This window comes from Marmota marmota, unplaced genomic scaffold, assembly GCF_001458135.2.
Source record: "Marmota marmota marmota unplaced genomic scaffold, marMar, whole genome shotgun sequence".
Lineage (NCBI taxonomy): Eukaryota > Metazoa > Chordata > Mammalia > Rodentia > Sciuridae > Marmota > Marmota marmota.
The window spans coordinates 35,531,848-35,553,407 of NW_025999949.1; the positions used below are offsets into that span (position 1 = coordinate 35,531,848).

At 55.5% G+C, this 21,560-nt stretch overlaps 2 protein-coding genes across 6 annotated transcripts in view; one reads left to right on the top strand and one right to left on the bottom strand.

Moving 5' to 3' along the window:
* The window catches only part of Dennd3 (DENN domain containing 3), a 46,438-nt gene extending 44,500 nt beyond the window's left edge, over positions 1–1,938 (top strand). For all 3 annotated transcript variants that reach the window (XM_015486525.2, XM_015486527.2, XM_048802225.1), the window contains exon 23: positions 390–1,938. In XM_015486525.2, the coding sequence (XP_015342011.1) occupies positions 390–590 (201 nt within the window). In that variant the 3' untranslated portion in view covers positions 591–1,938. The remainder of the gene's footprint in view (positions 1–389) is intronic.
* A 135-nt stretch (positions 1,939–2,073) lies between these two features.
* Slc45a4 (solute carrier family 45 member 4) overlaps positions 2,074–21,560 on the bottom strand; it is a 75,101-nt gene continuing 55,614 nt past the window's right edge. For 2 of the 3 annotated variants that reach the window (XM_015486528.2, XM_048802227.1), the window contains exons 3-8: positions 17,130–17,318; positions 15,372–15,551; positions 13,882–14,906; positions 13,070–13,169; positions 11,908–12,119; positions 7,786–9,457 (exon numbers count right to left, since the gene is read on the bottom strand). In XM_015486528.2, the coding sequence (XP_015342014.1) occupies positions 9,092–9,457; positions 11,908–12,119; positions 13,070–13,169; positions 13,882–14,906; positions 15,372–15,551; positions 17,130–17,318 (2,072 nt within the window). In that variant the 3' untranslated portion in view covers positions 7,786–9,091. Of the gene's footprint in view, positions 3,719–7,785; positions 9,458–11,907; positions 12,120–13,069; positions 13,170–13,881; positions 14,907–15,371; positions 15,552–17,129; positions 17,319–21,560 lie in introns of those variants that run through there. The other variant, XM_048802228.1, reaches the window with a different exon arrangement.

Genomic DNA, 21,560 nt, shown 5'->3' on the forward strand with positions numbered 1-21,560 from the left:
GTTCTAGAGTCTCCATGGTGTGACTATGCTTCTTAGAAGCTGGACGTCCCAGAACCGCATTCTGGGTGGCTTCAGCCGCCCACTAGACCTCTGCCCTCAGGCCTGAGTGGGTTGAGGGTGAGGGCACATAAGCGCTTAGCAAGTGTCAAGTCCACAGACAGTGTGTCTGACCACGGTCACATGGTCCCTGTGGTCCCTGGGCTGGGAGGCCTGGGAAGAGGGCTCCAGAGGCCACAGAGGGCTGTGGCCCCCAGCTCTGTCCTGTAGGTACATCAGGTGGCCTGTCCAAGAGGGACTCGGCTTCGTGGCGCAGAGCCCAGGACTGGGCCATGCCCACGCCCTCGAGGCTCTTGGATCCTGGCTGACACGCCTCCCGTTTCTCCCTGCAGATCTGGGTGGGCGGCAGGGGACTGTCACAGGGGAAACTCAAGGGGAAAATCTACGTGATCGACGTACAGCGGAAGACCGTGGAAAAGGAGCTGGTGGCACACGCGGACACCGTGAGGACCCTGTGCTCTGCAGAGGACAGATACGTGCTGAGCGGGTCTGGCGGGGAGGAGGGCAAGATCGCCATCTGGCAGGTGGAATGAAGGCAAAGGGCCTGCTGGCCGCCCTGGGCGGGGACAGCCCCTTCTGCAGCCTTCCCCTCCGCAGGAGCCTGAGGGGCAGGGGTGCCAGTAACGGGCCCCGGCCCTGTGCGTCTCTGGACGGTCTGTGTGGGTGCTTGCTCAGGCTGGCCGCCACATCTCCTTTCCCACTACCTCTGCCAGAGGTGTCCTGTGCCATCTGCAGAGTTCCAGAACCCACGCCCAGGGGACAGCACTGGGCCCAGAGCCGACCAGGCTGGCCTCTCCTTCGCCTCCCTCATCCACTCCACGAGTCACGTGGGCATCACAGGGGGTGTGGCGGGCACATGGAGGAGCGCCAAGGGCTGCGGCCTCCATGACTGCTCGTTCTGGGGAGGCTCTGGGGAGTTTAGGAGCCCAGGCTGTCCCGCCAGAGCAGGTGGCTGGGGCTGCCCGAGGGGCGGGGCGGCGCTGTGATCTGTTGTGCAGACTGGGGGACTAGCTGGGGCAAGCTGCTGCTGCTTTTCTTGTTAAAGTAAGATTTCTATAATGAAGAAACCCAGAGACTCTGTTTCACCACAAACTTCGGCAGGTCTGGGTGGGGAGCCCATGGCCCTGCCTGGGTGCAGAACCACTTACCAGTCCTGCCTTCCCAGGCCACTCTAGGCCTCCTCTGCATGCTGTGGACTGACGTGCCGGCGAGGCTGCACCACCCGAGAGGAGCTGTAGATAGTCCAACGCTCGCAAGGAGGTCTGTGTATATTTTCATGCTGCAATTGAGATTTCATTCCTGAAATGTTCTGTAAAGAAGGTTTGAGCCTTGTTGCTGGACACAGAGGGAACATTTGTCCACTGGCACAGTTTTGGCTTGTGAAGCCAGTCCATGGGCTCAGCCTTGGGGTCACCTGGACACTGTCAGGTTTTTGGGACTCAGCTGGACACATGCTAATCTTGCTCGCCAAGGGCTGCTCAGGGTGTCTGTGGGCCCCCGGACCAGGGCCATGCTTGGGCATCACCCGGGTGCCACGTGAACACGAGCCCCTAGATGTGGCTGGATCTACATTTTGAAAGGCCTGCATCACCGGACAGAATGTTCCCCAAGTGTGGTTTTGCATAGCCACCAGCTTTTCAGTGTCCTGGAACATGGCACAGAGAAGGGCTCAGGGTTGCACCCTGCTTGTCTGTGTTTCGGGGGCGCTCCCGACATCTGCAAGGCGGGGCTGACAGCAGAGGCCAGAGGTTGAGCTCTGCCTTTGTAAACACGTGCGAATGTCCAGGGAGAGTCTGTCAGGAATTCAGTAACGACTGTTTAATACCAAGCCATGTGTAGCCAGGTGTCTTCAGTGTGAATAATAAATTCTTTATTTAGTAATTGCTAATGTCCAGTTGATTTTTGCCATCATCAACTGGAAGAGGTCTCCAGGCAGCGTAGGACCATTTTGAACTTGCTCTTGACTCATGCCAAGCACCAGATAAGTTATCTCACTGCAGGTGATAATTTCCAGGATTGTGTATGATGGTGATTTGGTTTGAAACAACCAGTGCAGAACCACAGGCTTTTACGAGGTGGTCATTTATGTAAGAGGGAGTGGTGAGCACCGGAATCGAGGGGCAGTGGGCTACGGTGAGTGGCCGCTGCGCTTATGTAAACAGTCCTTGCTGAGCGCTGGCTGGGATGGGAAGGGCACCTTGATGCCATCAGGGTCCACCAGGAACTGCTCAGAGGTTCCACCTGGGCTGCTTTGCTGGGCTCTCATGAAAATATATAAAAATATATAAAACCGAGAAAGCTCCTGCAGAGGGTTGAATGACATCAAAGGTATGTCCACATCCTGACTTGACTTGGAGAAAGGGTCTTTGTGGATGAAATGATGATCTCAAATGTGGGCAACTGGCCTGAGGAGGCGGGGACAGGGGCACACAGGGAGAGGCCTGCGTAGGTGGAGCAGAGGATACAGATGCAGCCAAGCCAGCCCGCAGCCGTGGGGGCTTAGAGGAGCAGGACGGCTCGCCTCCAGAGCCTCCAGAGCCCCCCACACCTGGATTTCACTCTGCGGCCTACAGAACTGTGAAGAATCTAACTTCTGCCATAGGAAGTCCCCCAGGTGGTGGTCACCGGTTACGCAGCTGCAGGACACTCCCATGGCTGTTGTGGAGCGTTTGCTCTGGGCAGGGCTTGCCAGGCTTTTCAAATGCACTACCGTGCCTGGTGCTCAGAACACTTACCACATCGAGGAACACTGTCCCCACGTGATCTGTCAGGGCCCCCTGGCCCCAGCAGTGACAGCAAGGCTGCAGGGAGCACCTGCTCCCCATTTCCCCGGAGTCGATGGTTCTTCAGGGGCTCAGGGCTGGTCTGGCTCTGACGGGGTGGAGGGAGGTCCTATCAGCCAGTCTCCTAGCTCTTAGGGGGTGGGAGACGGGTGGTCCAGAGTGTCAGTAGCCCCTGCCTCTTAGCCTGTGTCCTGGGGCAGGGAGGGAAAGAAAAGGGAAAACAGTGGACAACACCAAGAGTTCATTCTGTAAAGAATGATAAACTATCAAGATTGCTCAAGGGAAGAAAAAACAGTGTCATATTACATGACTTTAAGCTTTACTAAAAACCACAGGAATTAAAGACACCGTAGGATTTGACCTGATGGCAAATGCACCCACAGAACAGAGTGCAGGGTCTAGCACAGTCCGCAGTCAACTGACTTTCAGGAAGAAAAAGTCGATTCAGTGAGAAACCTGCTCAGCACACAGCGCCACCCCAGCTGGACAGCGAAGAGAGGACGACGCTGAAGAGCAGCTCAACCCTCTCCTCACGTGAAAATTCAATAACAAAACTTAATTCAAGGAGGTTCACAGATCTAAATGTAAAACTAGAAGTTCTAGAAAGTAGCCTAGGAGAATGTTTTTGCAACCTAGTGCAGACAGAGATTTTTTTAGAGAACACAGGAAAAAAAATCTGAAATCAAAAGAAAAAATAGAACCACTTACCTGACTGGCAAAAGCAGCCAGACACAAAACAGGTGGCACTTACCGGGCTGGTTGGGTTCATGGCTGTCTGGGTGGCAGTGAACTGGCTGCAGTCCAGGGAGTCCTGGGCAGTGGGGCGTCAGTTTCTCGGGTGCCATTTGTCAAAACTCATAGAACTGCTGACTGCATACCTGTTGGTTTTACTGTGTGTGAAGTAACCGTGGTTAAAGCACAAGACCCTGACCAGCGGTGTGGGGTGCTAAGCGCTGGTCATGCAGGGCGTCAGCCAAACCCAAACGGCTGCACAGTGCAGAGCTGGAGTGTCCGCTTTTTGTAAAATAAAAACTTCTTTTTAACATTATTTTGCATGCAAAGATGTAAAGGTTGTGCAGTTCGGGGTGGGGGGCTTGGGGTGCCATTTTCTACATTATTTACTGCTCCTTGCCCCACGGTGGCCAGTTTGTCCCCTCTGAGCTCAGGTAGCACACCCGTGGACCTCTGGGTGTGCTACTCAGGTGGCCCCAAGTTGGAGCACGAGATGTGCTGTGGAGGAGGCCCCCTCTCGGTGTCGCCCCAGTCACGTGTGTCCACAGCTCCCTGCTGCAGGGGGAACACAGGGTCTTGGGGACAACCGGACTCGGTCCTGCCATGTGGGTTCCCTGCAGAGAAACTCGCCCATGAGGTGCAGGGGCTGCAGCCTTCCCAATACTTGGCCTCATGTCCCTCGATGACCTCACCCTACCCAGCTGTGCCGAGGGGCTCTTGCCTGCATTCCCCACCATCGCCCCTGCCTCACCCCTGGCCAGCAGGTGGGTGCATTCTGGCTCAAATCCCACCAGCTGGGACTAGCCTCCTATTTCCCCTGCTGCCAACTGGCTGTGACATTGACAACCCTCTTGGGTGGAATGCCATAAGACCCAGATGGTGTTTTCTGCCCCAGGACCCTGCGTGCATTAGGGACCACCAAGGGTCACCCACTGCCCCTTCCTGGTGTGGCCACTCATGCCCATGTTGGCAGGTCAACCAGACCCGGGGCAGTCTGCAACTTCCCAGCCCCTCCTCCACCGGAACAGCCCAGCCAGGCTGCGGAGCTGTGGCTCTCAGTGCAGCAGAAGCAGGGTTGGGGAACTCAAGAGGTGGGCCCAGGTCTGTAGCTGGGGGAGCCTCAGGGAAGTGGAGACCTTCCTTGTGCCCACCCCTACCTTCAGCCCTGGGAGCAGCCCTCCTCCCTGCTCCTCAAGCCCAAGGAGGGCAGAGGGCAGCCATGGGGAAGTGACAGAGAAACCCACATCGGCAGCTTAGAGGGAAGGAAGGTTTATTCAGAGGAACAGAGGAACAGAGGAAGGGGTGGCGCTGACCTCTGCACAGGCTCCTCTGCAGGAGGTCAGTGCTGCAGCCCCATGCGTGCAACAAGTGGCTGCAGAGAACACGGAAGCCCCGGCTCTGCGGAGAACAGACACACACAGGAGAAGAAACTAAGTCATGTGTGACATTACTCTTCTTTATAATCCCTTTTCTCATAAAACATAACATCATGTGTTTAACACACACTTAAACCATTGCTAAAATCAGCAAGAGCTATTACAGTGTTCCAACTTAATAAGTTGATTTAAAAAGTTGTCCTGTGGCCAGTTCACAATGGAACCAAATAGCTTTGTTCCGAGGTGCTTGGGGAGTTTCTCTGGTACCAGGCATTTCAGACAAACGGACCATCCAGTCTCAGTCCAGTGCACACAGTGACTGCCCCGTCAGCTCCAGGGAGGGCAGTAGAAGCCACCAGAGGAGGGCATCAGGCTCTCCTAGAGGTCTGAAGATGGGCAGGCCAAGGGGCCGCTCAGGCTGGGGCTCTGGCCAGGATGGTGATGCCAGCCTCATGTGAGGTGGTGACCAGTGCCACTTAGGCTGGGCCCAACACACCACCTGAGCCAGGACCAGTTCACCTGGAACTGAACGGACAACACTCCCAGGTGGTGCTGGGCAGTGCCCAGGAGTTCTTGGAAGCAGGCCACTCCTGACAGGCCGGTGGGGCCCAGCTGGACACAGGCTGGACGCTGGCAGTGGGACGCAAGTCTCAGAAGCGGCTTGATGGATGTACAGAGACAGACAAGGCTGTTTCTGGTGGCAATTCACACACCTGGTCTTGGTGGCTAAGGTAGGCAGACGCTCAGGGAGATGGAGCAGCTGGAATCAGAGTGCTCTTCAGACGTGCGACCAGTACCACAGGCCGCAGAGGTCATGGGTGCTGGAGGAGGGCACTCAGCTCTGGGCATCAGAGCACTTGCTGCTGTGCTGCCTCTCCCACCCAGAGCCTTGCAGAAAGACCGAGCCCAGCTGGAAGCTACTGGCGATCTGCGGAGGGCGTAGCTGTCCTGCCTCACCCAGGAACATGACTAGACACAGTGCCTTCCCCAGGCCTGGCCCTTGCTGGGGCCCCAAAGCTCTAAAGCCAGTGGGCAACGTCACCTCAGCTAAGACCCCTGGCATTAGGCTAAGAGAAGGAGAACACCACGCCCACCGCCAGCTCCACAGCTACCAGGGCGCGTCAGAGCCATTCTGCCAACAGAGGGGGCCAGCTGGAGGCTGGCAGGGGCAGCCCACGCCTCTTCCCCCTCCTACCAGCCTGCGCTCCTGCAGAGGGAACTTCCCCACGTGTAAGAGCCATCTTGCCAAAAGATAAGATACTCAGTTGACTCTTTACAGCACATAAAAACACCAGTCAGACCAAGGCCACCCTACCCAGGGAGCCAACAGTGCTCAGCCACTGAAACCCCGCGCAACCCTCTCAAGCACTCGGGGGCACAGCCAGGGGCCTACCCGGCCCAAACCTGAGGGTGCAGCAGGCTCACTCCACATTGTGTCCTCAGCTCTGCCAGGGTCCCGTAGGCCCAAGTCTTTCAAGTTAAGAGGCCACAGATGGGGTGCCTGTGGGACTTGGCACTCCCACCTCTCCCCTGCTGCTGTGACCTGAGGTGTGGACGGCGCACGAGCGCCAGGCCAGCGTGTCCTCTGAAGCAGCAGGCACAGCCAGCCTGCCCTTCTCCTTGGCTCTTAAGACACAGGCTCCAATGCCCACAGCCTCAGGCTGGTCGGACTGCAGTCAACTCATCCCAAGGGAGGGCCTAAGGGTCCTGTGCCCAGACCAGACCCACGCCCAGAGTTCAGGGATCTGGGTCACCCACGTCTGCCTACCAGGGGAAACCGGAAACTGACTCCACCAGTGACCCTAGGAACTAAGTACACTGACCAGACTCACAGGAACAGACTTTGGTTGCAAGTATCTAAAGGGCTACAGCTCTGGAGCTCCACCAGGTGTGAGCCAACTGGTGTCACCTACGAGCGGACACTGGCTTCCTTTCTGGTATCTCACAGTGGCTCTGATGAGGCCTGTGTGGGAACACAGACGTCTTCGGTTGTCAATTGAGATCACAGCCAAGTCAAGGCCAGGGTCAGAGGGCCAACACGGCAGGTGGTGGCCCCAAGCCTCCACCCGCACACCTTGGCCAGGCAGAGCTGCAGGTGAACCAGCTTCAGGTGGCACAGGTGACAGGGGCACAGTGCATAGCTTCCTATTAGACCCCATGCTGCGCCTGGCTGTTCCACTTCTTGGTTCAGACCAGCCCCTGCCCGTCCAGCTTTCTCTGGCCCCCATTTCCTAGCCACTAGGTGGGGAAGGGCCAGCGGCAGCCAACAGCCAAGGCGGGATCTCAGGAAGGACCTGCTACAAGCTCTGAGCACTAAAGAGAATCAGGCTGCACAGGAGGGCCCCGCCAAGGATGCTCAGCCGAGGAGGAGCCCAGGAGTGCCCGTCACCCTGAGAGGGACAAAGTGCCCAGTAGGTAGGGCTTGGCTGGTGGGAGGGCTAACGATATGCCAGCGGCGCTTTCAGTAGTTGAGAACTTCCCCGTCCAAGCACAAGATTCACAAGGCCACTCTCAAGAGTTGGCACGTACAGAAAGCATCTGGGCTGGAAGCCTGTCCTCAGCTGGTGGAACGCACCCTTACGCCCTGAGTACACACCTCATAAACAGGCACCAAACTGTTTCTTGTACACAAAACATAAAAGCTACAAACTGCCACCAGTGGCAGGAGACATGGCAAGAGCAGTGGCCTGCTATGGACATTAAACAGCCATTCCTTAAGTACACAGAAAATTCAAGTAATTTATTTAAAAACTGCTTAGCTTCATCTTGAAATATATATATGTATAAATATATGTATATATATGCTTTAGAATGATCATATTGCAGCATGATTCTCATGCATTTTAAAGTACTTTATTTAAAAAACAACTCGTGGCAACACGAGCATTACAAGGTCTGGCTCTGTCTGGGTGACTGCGGGGCTGCCCTCCTCCTCCTGACCTCAGTGAGCTCAGACCGACCATTTCAAACAAGTGGACACGGCTGAGTTTTTCATAGAGATTGTGGTTGAAAACACTCCAACCACCGCAGCATTTGGTGACTGTTCTTCCCCACAGCCTGAGTTTTGCTGATTCGCTGAAACCAGGAATACCACGCTGAGCCGGGGGCCTTGAGAAAGACACTCGCTGACCCAGGAAGAGACACTTGTTTCCCTCTGCACCGGTTCCACGTCCTGTGACGAGCGTCCTGTGACGAGCGGGTGAGCAGCAAAGAAGCCACGAGAGTTCAGATGAGCTCCAGCAGGGAGTCCGACAGCAGGTGGGCCAAGGCCACCACCCACACACGCGAGGTAGTCTGGCCAGGGCTCCCAGCACATGGCAGAGGGGACAGAGGGCCCTGGGACTGACGATGGGAGCAGCCTGCAGGCGGCGGGCCTGGGAGGGTGCCGGGGTCTGGACGCGGACACACATAGGTGCCAGCTGATCTGACATGGCCGCTCTGCCAGCAGCCACCACTGGGCCTCTCAGCTCGGGTGTGTGGCTGCCAGAGCAGGCGGTTGTCCCAGCCCAGGCTCACCCCAGGCACGATTCGTCAGACTCTCTGAGGACGAGATGAGACGCTGTTCTAAGAAAACCACAGTTGTGAAGGAGAAAAATAAACTTTTAAAAATGATCATAAAGAAAAATACTCTCCAACAGCTGGAGCACCAACAAAATGTGACAAGACCCGATGGACATCCACAGCTGAGCGCCAGTGAGGGACGTCTGGTGTACGTCCCCGTCACCAGCTGCACTGTGATTTTTCTGACACAGTATGACAAGATATGTCAAGGACGTCAGAGTTTCTGCATTTTCAATTATAATTTTAGAAATGCAACATCTTTTCTTCTAAATTGCTTATTGGCTATATTGTTTTACAATTTAAAAACATGCAGAATAATATACCTGCAGAATAAAAGAGTTGAAATTAAAAGATCTTTTTCAATTAAAAAAAAAAGATTTCAAATGATTTTTTTTTTTTTAATTGTGGAAAAAGTAATTAGTGTGATATCTTTGCCTAAAGAGCTCAAACCTACCCTACAACTACGGAATTTCGACTGTTCTGAGAAGGACCTCTGCGTGCGCTGGCCTGGAAGCCCCAGTGAGGACAGGGCCCAGCAGCCCCTGCCCACAGTCTCCCGCACGGAATATGCCAATGGAGTGCTCAGACCATAGACTCGGTCTCCACCAGCCCCTGCAGGCCCTCCTTCCGCGACAGCTTCAGGACAGTGGGCTTCTCACTGTCCCCGCGGCCTTCACCTTCCAGGGCAGGCTGGGAGGACAGAACTTTCTGCTCATCCTTGGCCTCCTCTGACACCTCAGGATAGATCACCAGGAATGTGGCCGTCAGGAAGCCCAGGAAAGAGCCCACAGAGGCCACCACTGGGATGACACGCACAGTTCCCACGGCATCAACCACACCCCCGAGGGCGGACGCCACCAGGATCTGGGAGATGTAGACCTGGCAGGAAAGGATGGCGCAGTCGATGCCAAACCCACGCTTCGAGTTCCCAGGACTGTGGTGAACGTACTAGAAGAGAAGAGAATTCAGAGTGAGGGGTTCCAGGGAAGGGAGACCTGCCGGGGTTTCAGAGGTGTGACCCTGCTGAGGGGTCTGCACACTGCCGTGCCTTCCTCTCAGCTTCCAGGCAGCTGCTCCTGCCTGGGCCTCCCGCACCCCAGCTCTGACTCCGCACCATGCAGACAGGAGACGGGGGATGTTCTTGCTCCCTGGAGGGGAGAGGTGAGGAAGCAGCTTTGTCAGCCCCATCCATCAGAATACAGGCTCCCTGGGGCCCGGCCTCTAGTCCCAAGGAAGGGCAGCAGGGCTGACTCTGCCCACCCAGGTGGTCTCCAGTGAGGGCTGGAGGGCAGGGGCTCTGAGTCCATGCCAATGCTTCCCACATTCTGAATGCACTGACACTTAGATCATACTAACGGGGCATGGGGCTTCATCTGTTTCCTAAGATACAAGTGAACCCTGGTGCATAGACACTTGTGGTCACACTAAGTGACCACATCTTCTGATGGAAGGCAAAGCAACCTTGATGTGTGTGTACCATGACTACAGAGGGAGGTTCCAATGTACCTTTCACAGAGTTAGTGGACACAGGATGGAAGGGAACAGAAGAGCTCAACACACTCAGGGCACTAAGCACAGGACACACTTTCTTTCCAAGAGCATAAAGAATGTTTGTAAACATTTGTGACACACTGGGCCACAAGGGGGGGGGGGGGCTCAATTAATTTTAGGGGCTGAAGTCACGTAAGATTGTCTTCTGACCTTGAGGAATTACACTAGAAACTAGAAAATCCACTATATGTCAGAAATTCATCAACATACTTCTAAATAATTCATGGTTCAAAACAGAAATCATCACAAAAATTAGAAAATCTTTTAAGTGATTGAAACTCAATGAATTACAACTTCCCAGAGTGTGGCTCAAGCTGTGAGTAGAGGGAAATTAGTACCCTTAAGTGCAAATACTCAGCTAAAATCAAAGAAAGAAATTAGAAGATAGCAAATTAAATATTAAAAAAAATAACAGAAAGCAAAAGACCCGTAAAGAGCAGAAACAGATACAAAGTGAACGTACCACAGAGGACCGAGGGTCCGAAAAGCTCCTGGAAACAGACTCCACTGATTCCCAGACAGTATCAAAAATGATAACGGTGCTACTGCATTACACTGTAAGGAAATATTCTGAACAATTTAATGTAAATATAGTGGAAATTTCAGATGCAATGGATGAATTTCCAGAAAACCCTGACTTCTGTAGTGAGACGTGAGCACTCCTGGCTAGAGTTTGAACAAGAAAACAATGACGGCACTTGCACCCAGCCTCACGTTGGAGGTACTAGTCGTGACCAGAAGGCAAGGAAAAGAAAGAAAACATACCAAGGTTAGAAAGGAAGAACTAAAACTCTCATTACACACAGCTAATGTGGTTTTGTATGCAGAAAATCATGAGAATTCATAACAGAATAATATATATTTGTGCACAGGAGGGCTTGGCTCTGCCACGTTATCAATCGTTCCCAGGCGGATGCATACGGGTAAAGGTGTACTCAAAAGCTCAGAGTGGATGAAAAACAAATGGTTAGGAGAAGCCAAGACACTTCTGAAGAGCCAGAGTCGCTTCACTCAAGCCAGCATCGCACCTGTCCCAGGAGAGGAAGATGTCTGGCCAGCACCCAGCCACCTGCGGGGGGACACACGGTTGTCTCCGTCCCCCACCTCAAGCCAGCCACAGGATCAGATGGGGCATGAAAGACCGTGAAGGCATAGGGAGGGGGTGCTCACTACTGCAGTATCTCAAACAGCTCCAAACCGGAAGAACCCAAGTGCCAATCAGGGGACGTATCAGAGCCCATCAGGGCACGGGGATTAAGAGCATGCAGAGCTGCTGGCAATGCACTTGTCACAAGAAGGAGGTGAAAGAAAGAGGCCAGATGGGAGAGGACAGTGCTAGAGGTCAGGATCACGGTCACCTTCAGAGTGAGGGCAAGGAGGCCAGGGATTCTGGCTTGGATTAGATGCATCTGTGCAGCTACTCAGTAAATCCACTTTGCCTGGACCACTGTACAAGAGACTGGGAGTAAGCACAGTTGAGGCTCAGGTAGGAGAAACGAGCACCTCCTTTCCCCTCAGAGGTGTACAGTGCTGGACAGTCATGGTCACACCCATGCCCAGGTCGATGGTGAACTCTGTGCTAGGGCAGTTGACATGCTTGATGGGCCTTTCAAGCAGGGCAGGCAGTGACCCTCCAGGGCGCACTTCCAGAAGCCTCTTGGCAGGACTGGCCTACAGTGCGGGAGGGATCCTGTGGCCAGAGACTGACCAGGGCAGGCAGCAGCTGAAGGCTTCTGGGAGTGGAGATGGACAGCACAGTCTGGGATGGGGATGTCCCTGGCTGGAGTGTGGCTCCCTGGGCCTCCTTTTTTGCCACCCCTACCCCAGCACCCTGGGGATGGACGTACCTCCTTGACTTCATGGTAGTGTCCCAGCAGGGCATAGGGGCAATAGGAGATGCTCATGGAGACAATGCCCATGGTGCTGATGGTGACCATGGCCACGTAGACATTGGGGAACATGGCCATCACAGCTGTGCCTGCAGAGAAGCCCAGTGTCCCCAGAACGTAGATGACCTTGATGCTCAGGTCATAGTTGTCCAGGTACTTCTGTAGCAAGGCTGCAGAGAGGGACCACAGGGACAGGGATGAGCTCATGGCTCCTGTCCTGTCTCATCCAACATGGCTTCCTCCAGCTGAAATGGGGTCTGGGGTACAGGTACTGCCTGCTCTTGAATGCATCTGCAGCCTTGGACCCGCCTGGCCCCCCGTGGCTCTGGCACCTCAGCAAGACCAGCAGCTGGCCCTTCCTACAGCTCTGGGCCTCCCTGACCTGCCAGAACACTCTCTCGCCTGACCCAGCACTACTCTGTTCTCCTGACGTGGGCAGCCCAGGTCGTCGTCTCAGGACCTTGCCTTGCACCACCCATCCTGACCTGGTGGCTTAGATGACACCTCCTCCAGGAGGTGCCTCGCAAGCTCCCGAGAATTCCTCTACCAGAGAGCAGTGGCAACAGCTGAGTCACAGCTGCTCCAGTGCCTGGCTGACCTCGTGGCATTTACCTTAGCCACCCAAGTCCACTCGAGGCTGGTGTAAAGCTGGCCTCCTCCCCAGGGTTTAGACAGTATGGGTAGGCAAGGGGACCCTGACCACGATCATGTCTAGTCCCAGAGGTTGAGCTGGGCATGCTGCTCCTGGGGTGGGTGCCTGTCACCCCACCCTATCCATCAGGATAAAGCTGTGCCTGTAGGTAGAGGCCTCATGCCCATGACAGCCTGGACCCTGCTCCTCCTGCTGAGCCCTGGGCAGGAACCAGCAGGACCCAGGACAGCCTAGACAGAGGTGCCGTCCATATGGACAGCATTGTGGGACAGCACAGACTGCCTCCACGGGCTCTCAGAGACACCCCTTCCTAGCACAGCCGACAGCAGCTATTCCCACAGCTTCTCACCTGCCCAGACAGAAGTCAGGGTCCCACGGACACCTGAGCCTTATGAGGTATGGGATCCCCTCATCTGACTGCTGAGAACTCTCTAGGGCTACAGCTTACCTGAGCTGGACACCTCTTACCTGAGCAAATAGCACCGGTAGCAGCGTAAATGACCAAGCCCCAGCAGCCCATCTTCACCCCAGCGTTGTAGGCGTGCCAGGCAGTTGAGTTGGAGGCGTCCTGTTCAGAAGGAGACTGGGTAAGCGGGGCATATGCTGCGTGCTCAGGACAAAGGGGTGATTCTGCATTTCAACTGTGGCTGACTGTATTTCAGGAGGTGAGAAACACTCCAGCAAGGAAGGGCCCTCCCTGGTCCACAGGAGGTAAGAAGCGCTCCAAGCAAGATGGGGGCCCTCCCTGGTCCAGTCTTCAGTGGGTCAGTGGTTTCGGGTCCCTCCTTGCCACATCTGACTGTGTAGCTCAGAAACCCAGGGGTGACCCTGCCCTCTTTAAGCCCCAGGTTAGACCTGAGGAGGAGTGGACATGTGGGCCTGGTGTGTGTTGACTACTGGGGCCCTCCTGACCAGGTAGCAAACACATCACAGGGTGTGCCCCGCTGGTACCACAGGGGCTGGATGAACCGCCAGCACGGCTGGCATGAGTGACGCCAGATGGTCACCTGAACTGCCAGGTTGGGTGAGCTTGGCACAGGGTGGCAGACAGCTGAAGACAGCCTCACTTGGGCTTCTCAAAGTGCGTCTGCCTGGTGGAGTGCCAGGTGGGCATGATGGCTCCCGGGGCCCCATGGTGACCTGCTTCAGGCTTGCACAGCGCCTGGTCCACGTGGACGGGGCAGTGAGGGCAGGCTTGGCAGAGGCCCTATTTTCATTGTCAGCGTGCCACACTTCCTCCCCAGCACCCCACGCTCCCAGCCGCCTGCCCAGGTGCTCACCTTGGGGTCCCCTTTGAAGATGACCTGGCCCATGAAGTCGGTGTAGAAGACAGCTTCAGCGATGACAGAGAACCAGGTGAGCAGGTGGCAGAGGCACAGCCGCTTCAGCTCCTTGGGCATCTTGAGCATGGACAGCCACAGCAGGCGCACGGTGGTCTCGCTCTCGCCCTCCTCGCTCTCTGTGTCCCCGCTGGAGGTGGTGGCCCCGCTCTGGTTCCGGTGCCGACAGCGCTGCCGCTGCCTCTGCTGCAGGTCGTACAGGTCGCTCATGCTGCGGGACGGCTTGATGAGCACCACGGCGTTGGCCCGCCGGTAGCGGTAGCAGTGGGACCCGACCTTGCCGTAGTAGGAGAAGGTGCTGGAGGCCTGCCTGCGGAATGCATGCCGCCGCCGCCGCATGGAGCCAGATGTGGCCGAGGGCTTCATGCCCACCCTCACGTAGCCAAGGGGGACCCTGGGCGGAGAGCCACTTCCGTTTGGGACTTTAGCTTCATTCAAGTGATTATCAAGCAAGGTCTCGTCCTCCTTGGCCGTTTCCCTGAGGAGCGTGCACAGGTGGGGCAGTGTGGCCTTCAGTAGCTCCTGGCTGGTGCTCCGGGGGGTGTTGGGGCAGGAGGTGTCATGGAAGATGGAGGGCTCGATGTCGTGCAGGAAGAGCAGCTCAGGCTCCATGTCCAGCGCAGCATCCGGCACGTGCAGCACAGAGTCGCTCTTACTGCGCACCAGGTCCACGTCCAGGTAGTCCAGGGGGAGCTCGTGCTCCGACTGCACCTCGTCTGGGAACAGGGGGCTGCCATCTTGTGCAAGGCCAGGGGTGGGGGCCAGGGCGGCCTCCTCCGAGCTGCGCTCCTGCTGCGGGCAGTACTGCTCCTCCTCGATACTGAAGACATGCAGGGCCACTGACACCGTGAAGACGATGGCAGCGAAGAAGAAAAGCACCTGGTTCTGTGTCCGGAACCAGCTGCCCAGGAAGGTCTGCGTCCAGTCCAGCCCGCCCAGCACATAGCCAATGGCCCCGCCGAGGCCTGGTGGGGAAAGCAGGGGTGAGCCAGTGACCACTGCGGCTCCCATCCCCTGGCCCACCCTGAGTGAGTCAGGACACAGGGGCTGGGATGGAGCACGAGATAGCAGCGGGGGCCGGGAGGGAGGGGACAAAACAGGGGACCCTGACTGTGGAACTGAGGACTAGGGTCTCCCAAATCCCTGCTTAATTAACTAAATGCAAACTACTCCCAGATCTGACATGGCCTTAGGTTCAGGGTCCTCTACTGGATGCGTGTGGAACTGCCTGGCGGAGGGCAGAGATCAGCATGGGGCCTGCCCATCTGCCCTGTGAGCATATCACCCCAGGCAGGACTGGCCTGACACTCTGTCCCCATTCCTGCCTCTTCATCCTGCTAGGGCTGCACACAGGGCAGCAGAGGCCCACCCCCTCCTGGAACCCTGGCAGATGACTGAGGGAGGCCGGTCTGCCCCAGGCAAGGCGTTACCAGCAGAGAAGGCATGGATGTTGAGGGCCATGTCCTGTTCCTCGCTGTCCACCACATCCAGCAGGTAGGCGCGGATGGGCCCTTCGGTCGCATCAGCGCTGAAATCCAGGACCACCACTCCCAGCACCGTGAGAACGATGCCAATGGGCTGCCGGGTGGGGACATCACCAAGGGCCAGACCTGGACAGAGAATGGGAGGGGGTGATCAGACGGCAATACCTGCCTCGTTGGACCGGGGAGCTAGCAGTCCCCTGCAGGGAGGCGGCCGGCACAGTGGGACCTTTCCAGAGCAAGAGCCTCGTTGTTTGGCAGACCCTTGGGAAAGAAACGAGCTGCTTCTTCCCGCTGTGTGGCGTGTGGGGAGATTCTTCCAAAAGGCTCCTGGCCCTGTGCTGTGAGCAGGAAGCAGAGCAGGTCGGGCTTACTGCACCATTGCTAGGGGTGGCCTCCTGCTGGGAGTGCCAGCTAGTGCCAGCTAAGCACTGCCATTTCGCCTTCTGTGAGAAAAGCATCTCCTTGCCCTTCTCAACAAGAACTGATGCTGAAGGCCAGCCCCCAGGGCCAGCCCACGGGCTGGAAGACCTCTGACGCATGCTGAGAGGGCCCCTCGGGCTTTCTGCCTCCTGCCTGTACCAGCCTGGCCCTGGAGGGTGCAGCCAAGAGGGACCCGAGTGGCCACGCACCCTGGTCCCAGTCCTATGGAGACAGCGTGAGCCTGCAGGAAGCTCCTCAGGGGTCTACCCTGACCCAGAGATCAAACTGCCCTCCTGTCCCCGATGCCTGATCAGCCAAACTGGGCCTCATGTTCCCATGAAAAAAGCACACCCTCCTGTATGAGGATCAGAGGGCATGGGGTGGGATTGAAGGCTGGGGCCCAGGAATGGCCCCACAGCACTGTTCGGCCAAATCTGGACAAATTGGTCCATAGGAGGCACAGAAAACGGGGTTTCTGCCAGGAAGCACCCCACTGGCCTCAGACTGCAGAGACAGCACCCAGGTTGAGGGCTGGAGCTTCTGGGCTGGCTGTGTTTGGCTATATGTGATGGGGCTGTACCCCAGACATGGCCCAGGAAAGCCACCTGCTATCGGAGGACCTCCCTGCTCATGGGAAAGGGGAGGCTAAGCCCAGAGCCAGCAGCAGGCATGGGAGGCAAGCAGCCCCAGGGCATCTGTACAGGGCCTGGGCTGGCTGGAGGACGCTAGGCTCAGGAGGTGGGCAGGACCAAGCCCACAGCCCCACCTGCAGCCAGGCCCATTGAGTCAGCAGCCCTCCTGCACCAAGGTTCCTGGCCCCACACCCAACCTCAGGCGAGGCCCTCTCTCCTTGGGCGTGCACAGGCACCTCCACCTCAGGATGTGCGGGGAGCTCACTACCCCATTTGACAAATGCCCTCAAAGCAAACACACTTTCCCACACATAGTTGCTTTGATTAAAAACAAAACCACCACCAGTAAAAACAGCACGTGAGAGCCTGAAACAAAAAAACAAGTATCAGACCAGCTCTGGACGCTTTCAACACCAACTCTGAGAAAAGGAGAACAAAAAGAGAAGAGATAATTACTGAAATAAGCTGGAAACAGGACGTGGTGTCAGATATGCATGAAAAACAAACGGTCGGTGGGCAGGAAGCCTTTCCCTGTGAGCAGGTTCCTCCAGCTTTCCCACAAGGCGGCTCCAGCAGCCGCCTGGGCCTGGCCCCCGCCAGGGGGCCAGAGTGAAGTCCCCGGTTACTGCACAGGGTGCGCAGCAGCACTCACCTATGGCAGAGCCGTTGAGGAACAGCGCCACGCCCACGAGGACGCCCACGCAGAGTGCCAGGATGAAGGGCCGGCGGCGGCCCCAGCTCAGGGTGCATCGGTCACTGGCAGAGCCGATGAGCGGCGTGAAGAGCAGGCCAAGGACGGGGCTCAGGAACCAGGTGAGACTGTAGTACTGCTCCGGGAGCCCTGGGGGAACATGTGCTGTGAGGCGGGCGTGTGCCCACGTGCAAGGTTCCTAGGGCACACCTCCTCCTGAGGGAGGCCAAGCGAGCCAGGGGCCTTGGCGTGAGTGACCAGGCCCGCAGGGCCCCACCTGCTGCATACAGTACCAGGGCAGCACACACTGGGCGCAGCTGTGTGGTCCGGCTGTGCGTGCCGCAGGTGCTGGGGCAGCATGGCCTGGGCAGACGCTCCANCACTGTTCAAACTCCTGGGGGGGGGGGGGGGACACCTGTTCAGGAGGCCCCACGCCCACTTCCTGCCCTGCCTGCAGCATCACCCACCCTGAGCACAGGGTGCACTTTGGAACCCCTGAGACACCATATGCACTGCCAACAGGCTGTGGCTCCCTGGAGATCCGTGACAGCTCACCTACAGCCCCCTCCCCTCCCAGCCTGGAGCCAAATGACACCCACAGAGAAAAAGGCTTGCTGACCCAAACCATACAGAGATGCTGGCCAGGGAGCGTCAGTCTACCCTGTGCAGAAGTCACCTCTCTGCTCAGCCTCCAATAGCCTCAATTCCTTTTCTAAGACTCCTACTCTGTCCCTGCCATGCTGCTCAGGGACCCGTTAACCAAACTCTGGTCCTGTCTTGGGCTGTGGCTGGCCAAGCCCTTAGTGCAAATCCTTGGGTGCCCTCCACTGCGAGGCCTTGCAGTGTGGTCTGTTACCAAGTCCCTTCTAAGACCAGGTTTTCCACAAATCAGACCTTTCCCAGTGAGACCGAAGTGCCACATAAGGGACCCTGTGGCTCCACCAACCTGGACACACACACACCTGGCACATCAGTGTGCAAGTTACAGCAGACGCATTTGTTTGATGCTGGTCCAGCTGCAGGAGATGAGCAGACATGAGGGGGACCTGTTGCATGTCCCCCTGGGTAACAGCAGCAGGCCTGGTGCTGGGCCTGGCCTGGGCAGCCTCCAGCCCTCAGGCCACCACATGGGCTGAGAAGCCGGCCGTGGAGAGATGTCATATGACTGTGCTGCTCAGGGTGGCTGACAGGGTTGGGAGGCCACACCATTCAGCCAAGGGAAGAGGAGTTGTCAGGGGAACTGGGCTGTGGAAGAGGCAGGAGCGGGTACCTGAGCCCATGGAGGGTGGGGCTGTGGGGTCGCAGTCTTCAGAGGGGGACACAGGCAGTCCGGCAGGTGCTCTCTCCCAGCAGGTTGACAGAGCAGGCTTTTAAGGAACAGTCCTGCGGAGCCTGTGTGCCCCACACGCTTGCCCCCATATCAGGGACAGCTTGCTCAAGTCAGGGCTGTGCCTGGGCCCGAGGAACACACTGCTCCTCCCCACACTTCTAGGTGTGTGTGGCTGGTAGGAGGCTGCCCAGGGGCAGGGGCAGGGGCAGGGCTCCAGTGTGGGCTCTTCAGGGCCCAGCTGTCTGTCATCACTTATGCTATTTGGAGGAGCTCACAGGTGCACCCCAGTATCAGCTCCTTCTCGAGAGCTATGGCTCTAGCACAGGGACTGGCAAATTCTGCCATCTATTTTTGTGTGGCCTTCCAGTTAAGAATGGATGTTACATTTTACCAAGTTGAAAAGATCAAAGTAAAACTATTTCCTGACATAAAAAGCTATGAGATTAAAAATCTGGAGTCCCCGGGTTAGACGCCACAGTTTGCCGCCAGCCCATCGGCTCCCCAGCTGCACTCTGTCTGGAGGCCCTTCTCCTGAAGGTGACAGCCACCCCGCCAAGGCACCCCTCTGCCAGCTGGGTCTTCACCAGTCCCCCTCTCAAGGAACTTTTTAAATACATGGTATATAAATGGCTCTTATTTTTCTATGCATCTTTGTTGGCATATTCAGTTTACTTACACTTAATGTAATTATGATTAGGTTGGAGTTAGGTCTACCATTTGCTATTTGCTTTCTGTCTGACCCCCCTTGTTTCTTTGCTTCTCTGTTCCTGTTTTCTTTTGATTAACTGAATATCTAGGCAAATTCCAATATACTATAGCCTTCAGTGGTAGGTACTTTTAGTGATCACTACAGATATTACCTATCAAACACTTACAGTCCACTTAGTGAATATGATAACACATAACACAAACCCCACCATATGCTTTTGCTTTTACTAGTTGTATCTATTCTAAAGGAATCCAGAAGAAACAATCGTATATACCTACACATTTCACCATTTGCAGGACAACTCCTTCCTTCTTGAAAGATCTGTTTCTTTGTACCTGAAGACGCTTCTTTAGTTTATTTGGCATTCCTTAAAAAGCATCTGCTGATGCTTTTTTTCAGATTTGGACTCTGAAATCTCCTATTGCATTTTTATTCTTGAATATTTCTGCTGGATACAGAGTCGGGGCTCCAATCCTCTTCACGGAGAACCCTGAGGAGGGTTCCCAGTGGTCCAGCTCCACTGTGTCATTCAAGGAGGCTGTGGCGGTCCTCGGGACTGTCCCCCGCTCATCATGCGCCAGGCGCTCTCCAGAGCCTCCTGCCGTTGCTGCTTCTCAGCAGTGTGGCTCTGATGAGTAGGGAAGAGGTGCTTGACACGTTCCATGCTCGGGCTCGCTGGACTTCACTAATCTGTAGATTTACAACTCTTACAATGTTGTGATGATCTGTTCTCTATTTCTTCTATTCTACGACTCCAATTATAGACGTATCATACGTGGTTATATACATACATCACACAGACTGACTCTTTGATACTGTCCCCGTTTCCTCAGGCTCTCTTCATCTCTCTTTATGATCTTTATTCTCTGTCCTTTGCTGTGGATGATCTCTACTGAGGAATCTTTAGGTCTCCTGTCTCCTCTGCCATCTCCAATCTGCTCTTAATCCTACCGGTTAACTTTCAATTCGGATGTTGTATTTTTTGGTTCTCGAGTTTGTCAGTTTCCCCTCTCTTACACTTGTTTCTGTGCTAGAACTCTACTCTACATCATGAGCGTGTTTCCCTTCATGTAACAACCAGTCACGCGGGCTTCCTGACAATCCCAATCTGAGTCCTCCCCCTGGGGTCAGTTTCCCCAGCTGCCTTTTCTCTAGAGTAAAGGGACATTTCTTTTTTATTTTTTCAGTCCTTTTTCTTTGTGTCTAGAAATACTGTGGGGCTGGGGACATAGCTCAGTTGGTAGAGTGCTTGCCTTTCATGTACAAGGCCCTGGGTTCAATCTCCAACACACACACAAAAAAAAAAAAAAAAAAAAGGAAAAAGAAATGCTGAATTATGCCCTAGACATTGCGAACAGTGCGTCACAAAGACTTCATACTCTTGTTATGTTCCTTCCAGGACTATCGATATTTCTGCTGTACACACAATTAACCGAGCTGGACTCTCAGAGCTCTGTTCTCCCCACAGAGTGAGACGGCAGAACTCCGTGCAGTTCTACCAGCTGCAGCTACGCAGCCTGAGATCTGGCTATGAATGTGCAAAGGCCATTCAGGAAGCAAACAGAGCCACGAGCAGTGTACACGCGAGGCTTGGGTCCCTCCCTGCGTCTTTGGTTCTGTGAGACAGGAAGAGGGCTGGCAGCTGCCATGTCTTCGCCACCCTGTGGCACGACTAAGAAATTTTCAGTTCAAGTTGGAGAGAGAGACAGAGACAGACAGACACACCGGTCAGCCCATGCCATTCCCTTCTTCCAATTGCCCCTCCTCTTCCAGGTTCTGGCCCTCTGTTAACTCTACTGCCTTTGGGGAGTCGTTCTTTACATCCTGTCCACAATCTGCGCCCGTTACCTGTGGGAGGGCTTCTGCAGGTGCTTCTCTGTGACCTCTGGCTGCCTGACCCTTGGCAGCCATTATTGGCCTCATGGACTCTGTGCTGTGACCATCTGCCTTCTGCCCTGCTTTGTCACACTGCAAGCTGCAGAGAGAGGCAACCAACATGTCCTGTTCCCTCAAACCAAACTGTGTCATGCAGCAACTGCCAGCTCTCTCTGCATGCCACGTTGCCCTGACCTTCCGACTCAGGGTAACTGGTAAGTGGCCAGCAGGTAGGGTGAACTGCAGTCACTGACACAGGTCAGAAGGGAGACTGGTGGCAGGGACAGCTCTCCATGACCTACTGATGGTGATGATCTTGTGACAGGATTTACAGAGCCTGGTCACATGTCACTGTGTTCTGACAGTCACCACTGAGGCTTATATTATGGTTCCTGCTTTCTGGTGAGGAGAGGAAGGCTCAGAGAGGTGACCTGCTGACATGGTGACAGTCCAATGAATGGCCTGACAAAGACAATCC